We start from the raw sequence: 17,386 nt of genomic DNA on the forward strand, positions 1-17,386 counted from the left end.
TTCTTTCTTTATTTCTTTCTTTCTCATATTGTGTTTCTTACCTAAGTCCTGTCCATGAGAGCGTTCATTGCCTTGTACGTAGAGCAAAGAATAGCCATCATATATGGGCGAGGTTCCCTCAGGACACGATGGAATCTCTACTGTTTGGCTGTGACGGGTTACCAGGAACCCATGATTCATAGAGGAGGGTCCGGGTTGACCCACTTGACCTGGAACACCGTCAGGTCCTGGGGGGCCAGGGAATCCTCTGGGTCCTAAAGACATTAGGAAATTAATAAGTTATGACAGTGACAACACAGCAGCTTTTACCCACACCTTCCGTTTCAGTGAGCCTCTCACCCTGAGGCCCAGGGAGGCCAGGTTCTCCTTTTGCTCCAGCCTGACCATGATATCCAGGAAGGCCATCTTCGCCTTTTGGCCCTTGAATACCTGTCACACCTGAGAGAAAATAACAACAACAATGAAGCACTTTGGAAAACTGGAAGGATAGGTGAGCAGGAGAAAATTACACAACAGGGCACATTTTTATGAAAAACATCACCTTGCAGTCCCTTTTGTCCAGGGAGCCCTTGTGGTCCCTGGGGTCCCGGTAATCCTTGAACACCTGGGAAACCAATATCTCCTTTGATGAAGGTGTGGGGGCCCGGGGCACCAGGAGGTCCATCATTGCCTGTAATATACAGCATCTTTATAAGACATTTTCCACTTGCTTTAATTTTATTGAGGCCAAGTTATAAGATTACTAGAGACATGAGCACTGACCAATTCTAGCGAGTGAGATAGAGATATTTTTGTAAATATTAACTTTGAAGGTTTCCCCCCTCTTCTTTACCCTTTTCTCCTGGGAATCCTCTGTCTCCGAATTCTCCTTTGAATCCAATGTCCCCGACATTACCCTTTAAACCTAGGGTTTGTATTAAAAAATAGTGTTTTTTAATTATTATTTGAATAAGAACACATCTTTCTTTCACACATGAATGCGCGCACACACACACACGCACAAACACAGTTATAGACTATCACATAGTAAGTACTCACCTGGGAAGCCAGGGACACCTTGCAGTCCCCTCTCGCCCTTTTGTCCATCAATACCTGGAAGGCCAGGTTGTCCCTGTGATAAACACACATGACATGCATCAGCTATTGCTCATCAGAATGCATATTAACTAGTGCGTATCATATACAGCTGAAGTCATGGAAAACAGCGTTGTGACATACGGGAAGTCCAGGAACTCCAGGGTCACCCTTGTGTCCTGACTCTCCCTGGAAACCAGGTTTACCCTGGTCTCCTTTATCTCCCTTTTGTCCATTTCTTCCTGGTACACCAGCGGGTCCTGGTGATCCTGGGGATCCTGTTTTAAGAAGATAAGAAGAAAGCATAATACAACACATATTACAGTATACAGTATTCTATTGAAAATACTTTTCACTTGTAACAGTGGCCCTATAAAGTACAACATTTTGGCAACAGGTCCTCATACAGGTAATAATAGCATGTCATGTATATGGCATACCTGCTTCTCCAGGTTGTCCTAGTTCTCCCCTGTCTCCCTTAGGGCCCTCTAGAGAGATACCTTGGAGCCCCCTTTCACCCGGCTCACCCTGGGGTCCCTGTAAACCTGGAAGTCCTTTGTCACCTTTGATACCAGGGACACCTGGATGACCTGGTGTGCCAGGGAACCCAGGACTACCTTTGTCACCTGGAGAGGGAAAGAGAAGGCCAGACGATGAAACTCTGTTTGGCTCCAGCGATTGAGGGATTATATCAATGGAAGAGCTCTAACCTTTGCTACCAAGTACTCCAGGTGAGCCAGGGAAACCTCGGCCAGGTAAACCTGCAGAGAAGGACAGATATAAAGTACATTACAAGCAGTTTGCGTAATTGTAAATAATTGGATTTGTAATGAGGGACCTCCAGAATAAAAAATAACTACACCTAAAACCTAAAGTAAATACTACCATGTGTGTACAGTTATTAGTTTATACTACATTTGGAAAAGGCACTGCTATATGGACCCCTGATTGTAGCTGATGGGTTTCACTACTCAAGTAGGAGTTTTTTGGCTTCCAGTATCTAGTTTCCAAAAAATCAATCAGAACATAAATCCAAGTATTTAAATGTGTGTGTGGTGGTTGTGCTTGAGAGGGTTTGGGTGACAGTTAAAGGGTCCCAAGCCGGAGTGATCCTGTAGGAATATCACTCTGGAGACTCATTACACTACTACAACAAACAAGTGTAGTGTGCTCCTAACTCCCCTGACACTAACCAGAGATTCCTTTCTCCCCTGAGGATCCAGGGATGCCATCCACTCCAGGCTCTCCCTTCTCTCCAGGAGGACCAGGAGGTCCCTGCAAGCCGCCTTCACCTGGAAGAGAACAAGTGAACACACAATTTGTTTGTTTGCTAGCAAGACTAAATAAGCTGTTGCTTGAGACAGGTGTATAAATCCTCTCTGTATCTGATTTGATATGACTTAGACTTAGACTTAGACTTAGACTTTATTTGTCATTTGGATTTGCATCAAAATGAAATTCCGTTACAATGACACACAGCACAACAGGAATAGAGGAGAGGCAGTATGTACAGTCGAAAAAAATGTGCACCTTTCTCTGAGCTTCTATAGATCTCTGTGGAAAAAGGTAGCAGTTTTCTCATAATTTATCCACAGAAATAGATTTGGGGTGATACTTGATAGCATGTGCAGAATGATGCTTTATTTTATATTTACAGTGGCTAGTTCAAAAGGGAACAGTTCGAGAGCTTTGAGAAGTGACAAGTAGTGTATTTGTACCCTTATAGCTCTTAGTTTTTTTCCCAACTGCCTGGTTCATTCGATTGGATTTTTTGCATACAAAAACAAACAAGGTTAAGGCTGTCTTTGTGAAGTTAATGATGTATCCAACCTTGATACAAATGAATGAAATTACTGCTGTGATTAATATGTGGGAATTTGTCTGTGTATCTGATCAAATAATCCTGTTACAGTACTTACCAGGCCTACCGTCACGACCAGGTTCTCCTGCAGACCCTGGCAGCCCAGGGGTACCCTTCTCACCTGGTCTACCTGGCTGACCTGTACAACGCACACCACAATAAGAACTCACATGGAATACCAACAGGTTTGATTGCTATACCTAGTGTTGTAGACAAATAGGATGAATGCGACAACACAGACTAAAATCTGACCTGGATACCCGAGGCTTCCTTTTTCTCCTTTGGATCCTTGCAGTCCTGGTTTGCCAGGCATGCCCTCATGACCCCTCAGACCCTTTTCTCCTGGTGGTCCTGGGAATCCTGGCTGGCCTGTCTGACCCTGTGAGAGGAGATTGGGGAATTGAGAGGAATAGGAGTAAAGACAGGCACTGTAGGTACTGATGATTACTGAAAGAAACAAAGTTACAAAGATAATATATATGACAGTAAAACGTTTCCATTTCAATCTCTGTTGGGTGTCAGTTTAAATTCTTTAATCTAAACAATTCAATCTTATCCATAGGTTTTATTACATTAGAAACTTATAGTGGTCATTTGGCTACAGTAGAGTTATACCAGGACAGAGAGATAGAGACAGAAACAAAGTCTGCGGATCACATTACAATCAAAACAAATAGTGAGAATTTTCTGTTCCAGAAATATTAAAACCTTATGTCAAAATCATTGAAATCAGAGTTGACAAAGTTACACACTCTTGCACCTTTGACTCTTTCCAAGAAAGTGTTTTATCCTTTAATGGATTACCTTTTCTCCCGGATGTCCCGGGATCCCAATACCTGGGTCACCAGCTATCCCCTTCTCTCCTTTCTGCCCATCTGTGCCTCTAAATCCAGGATGTCCCGGTGTACCAATATCTCCTTTAGTACCTTTTGGACCAGCCGGACCTACACAAACACACACACACAAGCAGGCAAAATTCAGATATTAGAAGAATGTTTCTCACAGTTTAATAGGAAGGTTCAAGCTAGGTTTTCCCTAGCTTCAAATATTGTTTGTACTTCTTCAGATTCACAAAATTTCACGTTCATAATACATATAATCCATCCAAATGGTTGGCATTTCCATGATACACACTTAATGTACTGTATGATTTATTTGTGCGTTACCTGGGATTCCCATCTCTCCTACAGTGCCTTTCTGTCCAGGTGGTCCCATACTGCCAGGTTCTCCAGGAAAACCGGGGTCTCCTTTTTCACCTGAGACACATCAGAGAAACTATTTATTTTATATTCCCTCCATTTTCATTGGGTGACAAAGCCAGTGGAGAGAATTTATTAAAACAAATAGGAGTTCAATCAAATAAATGACGACAAAACAGAGATTACTGTGTCACATGAAATCTACATGGCATAACATGGTCAGGTGCTTACCTGGTTGTCCAGGTAATCCAGGTTCTCCATCTTTGCCTGGCATTCCAGGATCTCCAGGAAGTCCACGAAAGCCCTTCGTTCCAGAGTGTCCAGGGTTACCTGATAGAAAAATGTTTTAAAAAAAACACATGATATTTCTTAAATTATGGGTCAATATACAGAATCACCAATCGACCTAAAGGCCATTATGTTGTTTCATACCTCTGTCTCCAAGTTCTCCCTTCTCCCCCTTCATACGTATCATTTCAAAATCGCTCATGTTCCCAGGAGGTCCCTGAATACCTCTATCTCCCCTTTCTCCTTTATGTCCAGGTTCTCCAACATTACCTCTTGGTCCACTAATACCGGGATCACCTGAGAGAGATGGTGAGAAGGGGAAATTATTATTGCTGCTGTTAAATCTTAAGAAAAACCCTTGAAAGTGTACAAGGTAGGATGAAAAAAGCAAGAATTCTGTAAATAATTTTCACTGTTTGGTTTTCCTTACCTCTCAGACCAGGAGATCCAGGTGTACCGGGTGGGCCAGGAAAGCCTGGTGCTCCTGGTGTTCCCATAACCCCCATGTCACCTTTAGGACCTGGCAAACACACACACACACACACACACACACACAGTGAGATTATTGTGAATAAAAAGGAGATTAAACAACTATTATCTAAAATAATATATCCAATGCAACCTTCCCATATTGCACCATTGGAGGAAAAAATTTCATATTTAGTCAAACCTGCTCCTTCCTTATTTCAAATGGGATGGGAAACATGACTGCCACTTATTGGTAGTAATGTGTTTTGAAAAACATTTGTTTTTTTAGAACAGGCTTATATTGTGTGATTAAATCAGGATAATGTATATTTCTACCACATTATTAAACTACAACAAAGGTAATACTGTGTTCATTCACAATTAATTAAACATAATTAATTCCATTCCATTTGTTCTTTTATTTGGCACTGAACAACTACCAATGAAACGCAACACGCACAGATGTTTCACATTATAAGCCTGCCAACAGCTGAAAGGCATAATCCATCCCTTACCTGAAATGCTTTTAATGTGAAACATGTAGAGGAAGTGTTGGATTTCAGTGATAAGATTTTAACACTAAACAAAAGAATGGCAAAGGATATGTATTGAAATGACCTCAGAAGGTATTTGTGATAAAAATAGAAACTCAGAGCAAAATGGTGAAGATGTAGAAATGTACATTATGTTTATAATATAAGTGATGTCCACACACCCAAGACAGTACAGAACAGTTTTAGTTTTTCTCTTGTGAGTTTGTTGGCAGTTATTGAGTCTCACCTTGGTTTCCAAACTGTCCATCTCTGCCTGGTAAGCCTGGTGGCCCTGGCAGTCCTTTATTACCTGGGGATCCTGGAAACCCAGGGGACCCCTTCTCTCCCTGGGGCCCTGGCATGTCCAGACCAGGAGGGCCTGGGTAGCCCTTATCTCCCTTTACACCTGGACTACCTGTTCAACATGCACAAATACAAATGTATTTGTAACAATTTTCTCAACAACAACTTGGACTTGTCATAGTAAGAAAATCACAGGTGTTCCTAATAACATTACAATCACTGTGTTCTATTAAATAGTTGGTGCAGGCACAATCGCACAGCAGAGAGACTGAAGCAACTAAATGGACTCATTATTTACACCTGTGTTTTTCTTTATGCTTGGATCCTGAGTTTTGCTCACCAAATGGTCCAGGCTCTCCAGGCGGTCCTTGTGGTCCAGGAGCTCCAGGCGTGCCTTTTCCTGGAGCACCTGGTAAGCCAACCAGCCCAGGAGGTCCTGGGGGTCCCACGTCACCTAATGGTCAAAGAAAAAACAATGTTGTATTTGGTACACAAGATGTGCCTGTTTGGCATGTACTAGATCAAACTACGCTTCGCTGCAGAGTTGTTATACGTATCCTGCGGTACCTTTCACTCCCTGAGACCCTGGTGGTCCTGTCTGGCCTTCTCGTCCGGGAACACCAGGTAGTCCAATATTTCCCTTCTCTCCTGGAAAGCCAGTTATTCCTGGTGGCCCTTGCAAACCTTTTGGACCTGGAAGCCCCCGTCCTGGATCACCCTACAAAGTATAGAAATAAGCTCCAATTTGCATCTCAACTCTGGCAAAAAATTATTTTACATGACATTCAAATGTCCATGTTTATCATGTCCATAAAACAGGTGATAGCACTGTTCTAGTTGTTGGATTCGATTGTACTGTATAACAATAGCACTGTGGGACTAATGCACTCTAATGTACTCTATTGTTCCTAAACTAAACCCAAATACATATTCTCCACAGAAAGAGCCATTATCAACACAGAATATTAACATCCCATTATCAAAACCATCATTCTGCAGCACACATATCTATCTACACGTAATTCAATTATTAATAAAAGTATTATTAAAAAGTAGATATGCAGGAAATACACACTTTTTGTCCAGGTACACCAGGTTGTCCAGTCACGCCATCCTGTCCTGGTTTTCCTGGTTCTCCTGGTAATCCTGGAGCTCCCGGAATTCCACTGATTCCTAGAAACATGGATGAAACATTTCTGTTTTGTTCTGCTCATATGCATGTACTATATCATAGTCTGTTTCCATTTTCCTTCAGGAATCCGTATGTATCCAGTGAATGTCTGTGAGGCATCCATGGAGAGGAGGAATGGGGTGAACATGGAGTAACTTACCTTTAGGACCAGTTGGGCCTGGAAATCCAATTCCAGGAGGTCCTTGTTCACCCTTCTGTCCAGGAAAACCTGGCAACCCTGCTTTTCCCGGCTGGCCTCTGTCACCTGCCGCCAACAACATGTTGCATAAAAAACAGGACCAATCATCCACCATCTTTAAATATATATGAATCTTCACGTGTTTTTGTTGTTGTTGTTTTGTCCTGACATGATCAGTTATTTTATTTATCAAAGATTATTTTACAGATTTTCAAGAGACAATTTATTTTGCAGTGGACTATAAATGAAAACCTGCTGATATGGTGCTGCTCACCTTGAGGTCCAGTTCTGCCAGGTTCTCCTTGTAATCCAGGTACTCCCTGAGGTCCAGGAGTGCTCACACCTTGACCTGGCTCGCCTTTTACACCTGTTGAATGTAAGTTACATGTGACTTCTCTTTGAGTATATGAGTGCATCTTTTTACAGCCTACGTTGGTCTGTGTAGATCTCATGCCTACCAGGTGATCCAGGACTTCCAGGAATGCCTGGTCTCCCCTGACTTCCCTTCTCTCCAGGATCTCCTGATCGACCAAAGCCTGGCAGGCCAGGTGGTCCCCTCTCTCCCAGAGGCCCAGTAAGACCAGGGTCCCCACTTGGTCCACGCTCACCCTTGATGCCCTCTTTGCCCTGAGAGCAAGATTAGAGAGAGGATGTTCAATCTACTACAAGATTTACTACAAACAACAAAAAGAGTTTTTGCTTAAAGCCACAACCCACAGGATAGTAGCCCTGAAGAAAATAACTAGGATCTATGGAAAAAATAATAATAATAATATATAATAAACATAAATATATAATCTGTATACACAATTTAGGAGGGGCAGACACAGGTACACATGTATATTTATGTGGATGTTGGTATATCTGTATACATGCATGAATGTATGTGCATATAAATAGTGCTTATACATGTGTGTATGCTGTATGCAGTGTTGGGCTTACTCAAAATTTTTTATTTATTACTCAATATTCAATACTCTATTCAAAAGCAATGTTATTACTTGTGAATAGTTTCTTATTACTAACTGCCAACAGTAATTAGTTACACTACTAGTTATATTACTTCTTTTCTACTGCCCCCAAAATTGGTAATTGGGCCCTTTCTCCCCAAAATTCACGATTAAAATCCAGTATTGTTTGTTAAATTCAAAGTAATGGGAATATTCCAACCACTGAATGGAAGCGTTTCCATCTTCCAAATTAGTTTCCTCCACGATTACAAAAATTAATCCAAGGATGTGATTGCATTGTTGGATTTAAAATTAGTATGGGATGCCGACAAAAGTAATATTGTAACTAATTATTTTTGGGGGTGGTAACTGTAATATTATTACTGAAATGTATTAATAATTAGTTACACTACTAGTGACTGGAAAAAGTAATATTATTACTGTAATATTATTACTAGTAATTAGTTAATATAGTATACTATATTATAGTCCAATACTCTCCCTTCAGCTCTGTTTTTGGTCTCCTGGAGAAATGCCTGGCTCTTTAGCTGCTAAATACTCCAAAATGTTCACTGGATGGTTGTTAACTTTGGAAGTTTTGAAATGCTGAAAGGGACTGCAAAGTCAGGTGAAAGTATTCTGTGTGACTATAGTCAATGTTTCCATTGTTGATATAGCTAATACTGATTATAGCAACTTAATTGCAATTAAGGGTTTTACAAATTAAGTCTCCTGTGTATTAAACCCAAACATTATCATTCAACAGGCCATTCAGTCTTTTGCACAGATAGTGGAGCTCATGCTGTCCTGATATCTTGATAATTTGCCTCAAACAAACCACACACACTTACAGATTCTCCTTTGAGGCCAGGTGTTCCTGGGCGGCCATCTCTCCCTGGCTGTCCATCCAGCCCTGGCCTCCCTGGGGATCCGGCAGGACCAGGCAAACCTTTGTCCCCCTTCAGACCAGGAGCAATGAAAATGTCTCCTGGCTCACCAACAGCACCAGGGGCTCCCATCAACCCAGGACTGCCTTTAGAACCCTGCACATAGGTCATAAGAATAAGATTGTTCTTTTGTTCCATTTTCCTAAATGAATGAGGAATAAAATGATAACATTCAGATCTGATGTTGTCTCAAGTGTCTCAGACATTATTCTACTCACAGGTCTTCCAGGTTCCCCAGGAAAGCCAGTTTGACCCTTATCTCCCTTGCTGCCTACTGGTCCAGGAGGTCCTGCCAGGTGAAAATGAACAATGGACTCCCTTAGCTTATGTAATACTCATCATAGTGGGTGCAAAACAGAGAAATGGGGCCAAAGAAATATTTTTGTAATCCTCACATATCTAGAATGTGAGGTATAAATTGCAGATGAGTCTCCAGCAAACGCCCCAATGGTTTTTGGGTTATGACACCAGGAATTTGGTCTGACACCACCACTTTGTTTGAATGTGACCATTGTTCACTCACCTCGCTCTCCTTTGGGGCCGAGGGGGCCAGGTAATCCAGGTAGGCCCAAACCTTCACAGTGAACACAGGTGTCTCCCTGGTCACCTGAAAATAGGTAGAGAAACATCAGTTGACAAAACATGATGTACGTAAATGTCTGTAGTCCATAAGTGGAGGGACCGTGGGGGCAGAGGGGGCGGCTGCCCAAGGGGCCACGATATGTACAAAGTTCATTAACCTGTTCAAATTATCTGGTGGAATACACCAAGACTGTCAACATTTGGTCAGTGAAACATCTATAATTAATTTTTATTAACTTAAAATTATAAATATGAAGAAATCAGTTGAAATGTTAATCTGTTGTTTAACTCCATGTTTGCGTCTTGGCACCTTGTCTGTGTCACTGCCTGTGGTGTTGTAGACTGTCTACTTTGTATCTGAATAGGCCTTGTAGTATTGTAGATTGCTGTGTATATTCTATGTTTTTTTCCAGAGACATGCTCCTGAGACAGGGCACTTGGTGTGTGGCCGTTCAGAACTACAGACAATAGACAGCGACAAGCCACAGGCAAGTGTGCTGATCCATTAATCAGTGCACATAGAGCAACGAGTGCTGTCCTTGGTGCTGAAACATCCTCGAGAATGCACCACCACCTCTGTGGGTACTATTGATGCATTGATGTACGTGGTTCATGTGCCTACACAGATATCGCTATACTTCAAAGATAGAAACATAGAATTTTAATGGATTCATTCATTGATGGATTGTATTGATCGGCATTAATTGCAGATGTTGTTACCTTTCTGTCCCAATTCCCCTTGTAACCCTGGAGGTCCAGGTGGGCCAGGAGCTCCAATCTTAACGTCACATTCATCAGGGTCAACTGTGTGGCCATGTCATAGCACACACGCAACACAGGCATTCGAGACAAACACACACACACACACACATACACACACACATTAGGTTATCCAGGTGTTCCTTTCTTGACATCTTTTGAAATGACTGGCATATTGAAAGATAAGGCATACTCGGTGGTCCAGGTGGTCCAGGGGGTCCAGTGGTCCCTGGTTGTCCTGGAGGTCCAGGGAGAGACTCTCCTTCTACACCCATGTCTCCTTTCTCACCCATGTCTCCCTTCTGACCCTTCTCTCCACGGGGTCCTTCAATGTGCCGGCCTGAAGTACAACACAAGGCAAGCCAGTTGGTGCATTATTGTGTCTGACTGACATATGCAGCCTTAATACAGTGTTGAAATAGTGTGTTATTTTACCTGGGGGACCTGCCTCTCCTTGAGGACCAGGAAAACCTGTGGATTAAGAAGAAACCAAAAAGGAAAAAAAAACATGGTTATTGTGATCGAAGGTACGTGTTTTTGCATATTTGCGTGCATGTGTTTCAGCATATGTGTATGAACATTTGGTGGCATGCAATGGCCTAACTTTACCTTTTTCTCCTTTTAACCCTGGGAAACCAGGAGGACCAGGAGGACCGGGGGCCCCATCACCCTACAATTACAGAATTACAAAGATTAATGTTGGCTGCCCATTTTTTGTGATAGTGGGTGAGTCATGGAAAAGTAAGATAATGGCAATAACTTACATAACCTGGTGGTCCTCTTTCTCCCTTTTCACCCTGAAATGAAACAGAGAATTTAGTTTATCTGACTATCAGATTAAAGCCTAAAATATGTGAAAGGTAAATATAGGTGTATTTGTTACCTGGGAACCAATGTATCCAGGAGTTCCAGAAAAGCCTTTTTCTCCCTGTATGAAAGTATTTACATTCTTAAGTGATAAATATTTCGTAATATAAAAGCAACAGCTGGATGGTAGAGTACAGTAGGCAGACAATACAGTAAATTATTGTTACCTTCAGCCCATCCTCTCCATCCTTGCCAGGTTTACCCTAAAATTACAGAAAGAGACACTCACTTGAACGCAAAGAAACAAGTTTGTATTTTTCTGTAATATCACATTGTAAAAAAAGCTTGTTTTCATTTCATGTGATACTCAGACCCTTTGAAGAATCTTAATAAACATCTTACCAACGACAACTAATGCTGAACTTCTTATTCATTTATTATTAGTATTTTTGCCACTTACTCTTTGTCCAGGCGGGCCGGGTTCACCTTTGACATCAGTGTGATGTGCAATGCAGTAGCCCTGCAAAAGAAATCTGATGTCTTAAAGAAGTACAAAGTTAAACTAAAAGATAACAAACAGTCTTTGTGCACTAAGGGTAATGTGAGTCATACACCTCAACATCTGAAGCAAAATACAAACTTTTTCTCCTTTGTCTCCTGTAAGTCCTCTGTCACCCTTTGAAATAATAAAACAACACAAACACATTCAGGAAGTCATCTTTTAGATGTAAAAAAAAACAAAAAAAAAAACATGACTTATTTATACATGAAAAACAACTTCTGCTCATTTTTTAAAGAACTGAGTGATTACCGGTGGTCCAGGTACGTGCACTGTGGTAGGTCCACCTTCATATCCCAGTGATCGTCCAGGAGGGCCGGGTGGGCCACGAAATCCCCGCTCACCCTACAGGGAGACAACAATGATCACAAAACCAACTTAAACTAAAAAAGCAAATCATCCATTAAAACCTAAGTATCTATAAATGTTGTCATTTTGATTTTTTTCAAATGGATGAAAGAAAATTCTCTTTCCTCTTAAGATAAACTCACTGGATTACACATGAAATGCATTGTTACAAAGCTGACAGATATGGTATTCCTAGCTCACGAAAAGCTGACATTTTGGAGATGCATAGTTTTTACAGGACAGCAACAAAATGTTAAATTATTCTTCTATTTTAATTTTAGTTTCGTTTACAGCTTTCAGAAATTATTTTTGTGTCTGTGGCAACTGTCAGACAAATAGGCTATAATCACAATGCAAAACACATTACAGTTAAAGACAAACATTTAACACCAAAGTGCTCCACAACAACCTCCCTAACAATCAAGAATTAAATACACATACAAAATACAAGTGACACACACCAATATGTGAATTTTCACCAAAATTTGATCTCTGGGCATCTGTAAAAGTACCACTTAACATTACAGCTTAACAAGGTAATAATGGAGTAATATCCTGGTTACAGTGTGTATAACTACGCTCCTTCTAATGTCAGTGTAATACCCTCACAATTAAAGACAATTCCAATACATTTTTAATTTTCCTCTTTTGTTTTAAGATAATATCACCAAAACCTTACTTGAAATGCACATATGGTTAAAAAGGGCTACGTTCAGACTGCAGGCACAAGTGGCCCACATCTGATTGTTTTCCACATCTGTGACACAGATCTGATCTTTTCATGACACTGTGAACAGCATAACTTACATAAAATCAGATTTTTCAATTCCAGATACAGGTCGGATTTTTTGTAATGTGACCACAATGTGAACAGCGATATCAGGCTTGCTATGCTCCCACTACCTCTACAATGAAAGCATCATAAGAAATGTAGATTCTTTTTTACAGACAATATATTAAAAACAAAAACACCCACCTTATCTCCTTTCTCACTCACAAAGGCCAGTCTGTCACCCTGCAGGGAAGTAAAATAAAAGTTCCTGTGATATCGCAGTTTGGTGATCAAGTAACAGGATGGTTGACTATAAAATCTTTATGTATGATTAGTCTTACCTTTTCCCCAGGAGGGCCAGGAGGACCAGAATCTCCCTGTCAAACAATTGTTCAATTAGTCAAACAAACTGATAATATTGAACTGATGAACAAATCATCCATGAGTATATACCAGGTTTACAAATCTACAGAGATTCTAATTTGTGCTTTTTCTAGTACAAATTGCTGTTATTTTTAGTGACAATCACGTGTCTCTGTATAACCAATATCACTAACTCTGTAGGATTATAAACAATCCATCGCTGCAGGATAAACTCACTTTGGGTCCTGGATAGCCACGAGGTCCTGGAGGGCCGAGAGGTCCAGTAAGTCCACTTGATCCCTAGGAGAGAAAGATAAGTAAACTTGGATTTACATGGAAATTCAGATTACACTATCTAAGTTAGTCACTTTTGCACATGCATGCTTGTTCACAAACACACACACACACACACACACACACACACACACATAACGTACAGGTAATCCAGGTGTGCCAGGGAACCCTCTGTCTCCTTTCAGGGGAACGATTCCAATCACACCACCAGAGTCACCCTGTAGGAGACAATAATTGGTTTTATCATACTGTATTGTTGCATACATTATACATTTATTATTTATTTATTTGTAACGCTTCATAAATTTCAACTGACCTTCATTCCAGGAATTCCCGGGATGCCCTGAGAAGAGAGGACACTGGTTACATACCTATACATGTAGCATATTCCAGCAGGATGAACATTTCCATTTTTAAATACTAGTTTGTTTACTGTTTACTTTTTTAGCTTAGTTAACATATTGCTATTTCATATAGAAATCTTGCCATTCTAATATAATTGTGATGTTTTAATTTGAGTTGTTGCAGCACCGTCCTATATGGGCCATGGGATCATTCCCATTAGTCAGTATAAAAACAAGGAAGCTTTTATTGAAATACTGATATTTTTCATATTGTCTCATATTGAAATGTGTGGCGAGGTGATTATTGTCATGCGAGTCACGGTTGCTTACAGGAGGTCCTTGAAGACCAGGAAAACCAGGAGTGCCATCTCGTCCTCTATCTCCCTGAAACACAGCACAGTCAGACGGCAGAAACAGTGTTAAGGTTAGGTAACAAAAGTGACAAATATCAGGCATGGACACAAAACCTGGCTAAATAAACCGGCTTCACAGAAGAACTTTTAGAAGAGGCTTACTTTGGTCCCATTGCATCCTGGGATACCTGGTAGACCAGGTGGGCCGTCATTTCCATTGATGCCCTGAGAGAGGGAGATCACAAATAGACAATTTAAGCCCATTAAGTTACTCAGTGAAGTCTCCTCAGCTTCCTGATTGTTCCACCCTGTCTTAATGACTAAACTCCCCACAGACCCCATCCAAAATTAAAACATAGCCTAAAAACTAATAACTTAAACCGTGCTATTTACAGGGTATAATGGCACATTGGACAACCTTCTTATAGTTATGGGGTGGATTTACTGGATTATTGCAGGATGTGAGACATGAAGGCAGATCAGAGGAACTTACCGGCAGTCCCGGGTTTCCTGGAAAGCCTGGTAGACCAGGAGGACCCTGTAAGATCACAACAATATCAGCATTACTGTCTCATGACAATACGAAAACTACAATATAAACATTCATATCATATGGTTGCATAATTCTGGTGGTTAGTTACCTACCCGCACTCCTTTCAGTCCAGGAGCCCCAGTTTCACCCAGGTCTCCCTTAAGAAATACATGACAAAAATAAGGTCAAGCCAAAGTTAATTAAAGTTATTCATTTTGTGTATGTGTAGAGGGGGGGTGGGGTGTACAGACCTTGGGGCCCATTGGACCTGGAGGCCCTTCAGGTCCCTGCATCCCTGGAAATCCCATATTACCTTGAAGACCTGGAAATCCACGCTCACCCTGTGAAGCACAGGCGTCAAGTTGATTGACAAAAAGGCAAAAATCTTTAACTGAGATTAAAAGGAACAATTTCATCCACAAAAGCTGAAACAGATTTCAAGACATGATTTGATTTAATGAATTTATCAGAAAAATTTAATTGAGTTACTGTTGGCATATACACCAATCAGTCATAACATTAGGACCACAGACTGGTGAAGTGAATAACACTGATTATGTGGTTATCATAGCTCCTGTCAGTGGGTGGGATATATTAGGGCCAAATTGTGATGTCTAGACGACGGGGTCAGAGCATCTTCAAAACTGGAGCTCTTGCGGGGTGTTACCAGTCTGCAGTGGTCAGTACCTATCAAAAGTGGTCAGGGATCCCAGGTGGTCTTAATGTTATGGCTGATCAATGTATGTATCCATTGTTATAGTAACACTATTGCATTTCCAAGATTCAATATAATGAATTTAAACATCCCTGGAAGTAACACAGACCCCCCCAAAAATCAGGCCAATGGGGATGATTTTACCTTAGAGCTCATGATGTTGTTTGTCGATTTGTGTTTTTATGAGTGTTGTTCTTTATTGCATTTTAATTTACAATGAAGGCTCATATGACTATTGTTTTCAATGTTGTTTAAGTGCAATGTTTTGAAAACAATAAAAATCACATATTGGCTGAGTCCTTCGCAGTGACCTAAAACTGACCTAGAGAGATTCCTATATGTTGTTTCTACTGTCTGCCACTAGATGACAGCATTGCTTTGTAAAGTGGAGTCATGCTGCAGTTATCCTCACAACTCTCTGAGCCACCAAGCATGAGTGAGTCATGTTTAAAACTCTGCAGTAAATTAAACTTTTTGGGTCGATTTCCATTCTCTGACCACAACACACTTGACTCCCATCAGTCAGGAGAAACACTGCGTTTTGAACCATGGGAATCATCATGGGGTTACCACGGCAACCCATTAAGCAACATCAGGAAGCGATATCAGTGGAAATAAAGCTCACAGGCGAGTTTAGGACGGCTGTTTGGGGCCTTTCATCAACTTTCAAAACACAGAGGTGCTTTGAATCTGCAGATTGGCCGGACTCCACTGAACACAGTCAGTACATCTGTTGTTGTCGGGTGAGCTGAATGTTTGGCTACTGTTGCTGTAAGAATGAGCCATAAAAGGCCAGACTGTTGCACTAAGAGGATAGATAACACTCTGCAGTCATCTGATATAACCAAGCCAATATTACACGTGTACACTCAAACAGCAGGAGTCCTAGTGAAAAATAAATCTACTTCAGAGGACTGGCTGCCTCCCAATTCTTCTTTGCTTGTGACAACATAAAACAAAGCAATGTCTACTTGACCCCTTGTTACTGGTTGTGTATTTATTTTGGTTCTGATCAGTTCAACCAAAGAGTGATTTTTTGTGTTCTTTTTAATCTTAAAGGTAAAATATAATGATAATAATAATAATATAATAATATAATATAATAATAATACCCATAATTCATATATATATGTATATCAATATACAAAAAGTATAAATAAGCAAAGATTGAAAAAACATTATTTTGCCTGGCTGAAATTTTTCCTGGTCCCCATCTGTTGATAATTTTGCAACCCCTCACATTTATCTTGTCGGCAAAAGGGTGAATATTTTCTTGGTAAAGAAAGTAAGCAAATATTTCGACCAAGGCAATACTTATCTTTCTTTTGATTCGTTGACAATAAGAAAAATAAAAAAAATATCATCAGATTTTATCGTTAAATGCAATAAAATGAAAAAATGATGTTAGTGTCTAAGAAAGCGTCTTAAGATGAGAAAATTTTAGCAAAACTATATTTGCTTAAGTCAATTAATACCAACTTTGGATGTTTCAGGTCAGTGATTAACACCTCATGCTGGGGTGCTGAACAGCTCAAAGGCTCAGGGTCAGTTCATGGCTAGTTCCCCACCTCTTGTACATCTGTATCCAAGAGCTTTCCTCTGTCTGATTGGGAATAAGGCTTTCATCCCAGCTGTGTGTCCGGACATGCTCTAATTCAAACTGATCTTTGTTCCCGTCCCGGTCTCTATCCATGACTAAGGCCCATCCACTGCTGTTTCCATCCAGGCTGCTCCAGTCTGTCCCACTAAGCTGACCCCATTAGTCCGAACATAGGAGGCACTGTCACTGCTATGAACTTAGAAACTAACTACATTCTGCAACTGCAAACTAACATGGGATCAAATAAGTGGGGAAAAAAAGCAAAAGGTCTGATTGACAGTGACAAATGAAGTGAGTGTAAATTAAATCTTACCTTTGCTCCTTTCACACCCCACTGCAGTCACATTTTCCACCAAATGATGCCC

General features: G+C 40.7%; 1 protein-coding gene across 1 annotated transcript in view; it reads right to left on the minus strand.

Annotated features, from left to right (window-relative positions):
• Positions 1-17,386, minus strand: part of col4a1 (collagen, type IV, alpha 1) — a 20,586-nt gene extending 3,200 nt beyond the window's left edge. Inside the window, exons 1-47 of the mRNA XM_035677243.1 lie at positions 17,335-17,386; positions 14,958-15,047; positions 14,820-14,864; positions 14,668-14,712; positions 14,337-14,399; positions 14,152-14,205; positions 13,794-13,820; positions 13,621-13,695; positions 13,421-13,483; positions 13,162-13,197; positions 13,025-13,063; positions 11,953-12,045; positions 11,782-11,817; positions 11,602-11,661; positions 11,369-11,404; positions 11,218-11,262; positions 11,099-11,131; positions 10,944-11,004; positions 10,770-10,805; positions 10,528-10,674; positions 10,296-10,379; positions 9,517-9,600; positions 9,212-9,282; positions 8,898-9,089; positions 7,555-7,723; positions 7,371-7,463; positions 7,058-7,162; positions 6,802-6,899; positions 6,294-6,444; positions 6,067-6,180; positions 5,671-5,838; positions 4,853-4,942; positions 4,567-4,719; positions 4,366-4,464; positions 4,102-4,191; positions 3,740-3,879; positions 3,188-3,314; positions 2,994-3,074; positions 2,268-2,366; positions 1,785-1,835; positions 1,515-1,700; positions 1,219-1,352; positions 1,039-1,111; positions 833-904; positions 542-670; positions 340-438; positions 42-254 (exon numbers count right to left, since the gene is read on the minus strand). Of these exons, the coding sequence (XP_035533136.1) occupies positions 42-254; positions 340-438; positions 542-670; positions 833-904; positions 1,039-1,111; positions 1,219-1,352; positions 1,515-1,700; positions 1,785-1,835; positions 2,268-2,366; positions 2,994-3,074; positions 3,188-3,314; positions 3,740-3,879; positions 4,102-4,191; positions 4,366-4,464; positions 4,567-4,719; positions 4,853-4,942; positions 5,671-5,838; positions 6,067-6,180; positions 6,294-6,444; positions 6,802-6,899; positions 7,058-7,162; positions 7,371-7,463; positions 7,555-7,723; positions 8,898-9,089; positions 9,212-9,282; positions 9,517-9,600; positions 10,296-10,379; positions 10,528-10,674; positions 10,770-10,805; positions 10,944-11,004; positions 11,099-11,131; positions 11,218-11,262; positions 11,369-11,404; positions 11,602-11,661; positions 11,782-11,817; positions 11,953-12,045; positions 13,025-13,063; positions 13,162-13,197; positions 13,421-13,483; positions 13,621-13,695; positions 13,794-13,820; positions 14,152-14,205; positions 14,337-14,399; positions 14,668-14,712; positions 14,820-14,864; positions 14,958-15,014 (4,216 nt within the window). The 5' untranslated portion in view covers positions 15,015-15,047; positions 17,335-17,386. The remainder of the gene's footprint in view (positions 1-41; positions 255-339; positions 439-541; positions 671-832; positions 905-1,038; positions 1,112-1,218; positions 1,353-1,514; positions 1,701-1,784; positions 1,836-2,267; positions 2,367-2,993; positions 3,075-3,187; positions 3,315-3,739; positions 3,880-4,101; positions 4,192-4,365; positions 4,465-4,566; positions 4,720-4,852; positions 4,943-5,670; positions 5,839-6,066; positions 6,181-6,293; positions 6,445-6,801; positions 6,900-7,057; positions 7,163-7,370; positions 7,464-7,554; positions 7,724-8,897; positions 9,090-9,211; positions 9,283-9,516; positions 9,601-10,295; positions 10,380-10,527; positions 10,675-10,769; positions 10,806-10,943; positions 11,005-11,098; positions 11,132-11,217; positions 11,263-11,368; positions 11,405-11,601; positions 11,662-11,781; positions 11,818-11,952; positions 12,046-13,024; positions 13,064-13,161; positions 13,198-13,420; positions 13,484-13,620; positions 13,696-13,793; positions 13,821-14,151; positions 14,206-14,336; positions 14,400-14,667; positions 14,713-14,819; positions 14,865-14,957; positions 15,048-17,334) is intronic.

Source organism: Morone saxatilis, unplaced genomic scaffold (assembly GCF_004916995.1).
Source record: "Morone saxatilis isolate NCDOM2014 unplaced genomic scaffold, NCSU_SB_2.0 Contig5, whole genome shotgun sequence".
NCBI lineage: Eukaryota > Metazoa > Chordata > Actinopteri > Moronidae > Morone > Morone saxatilis.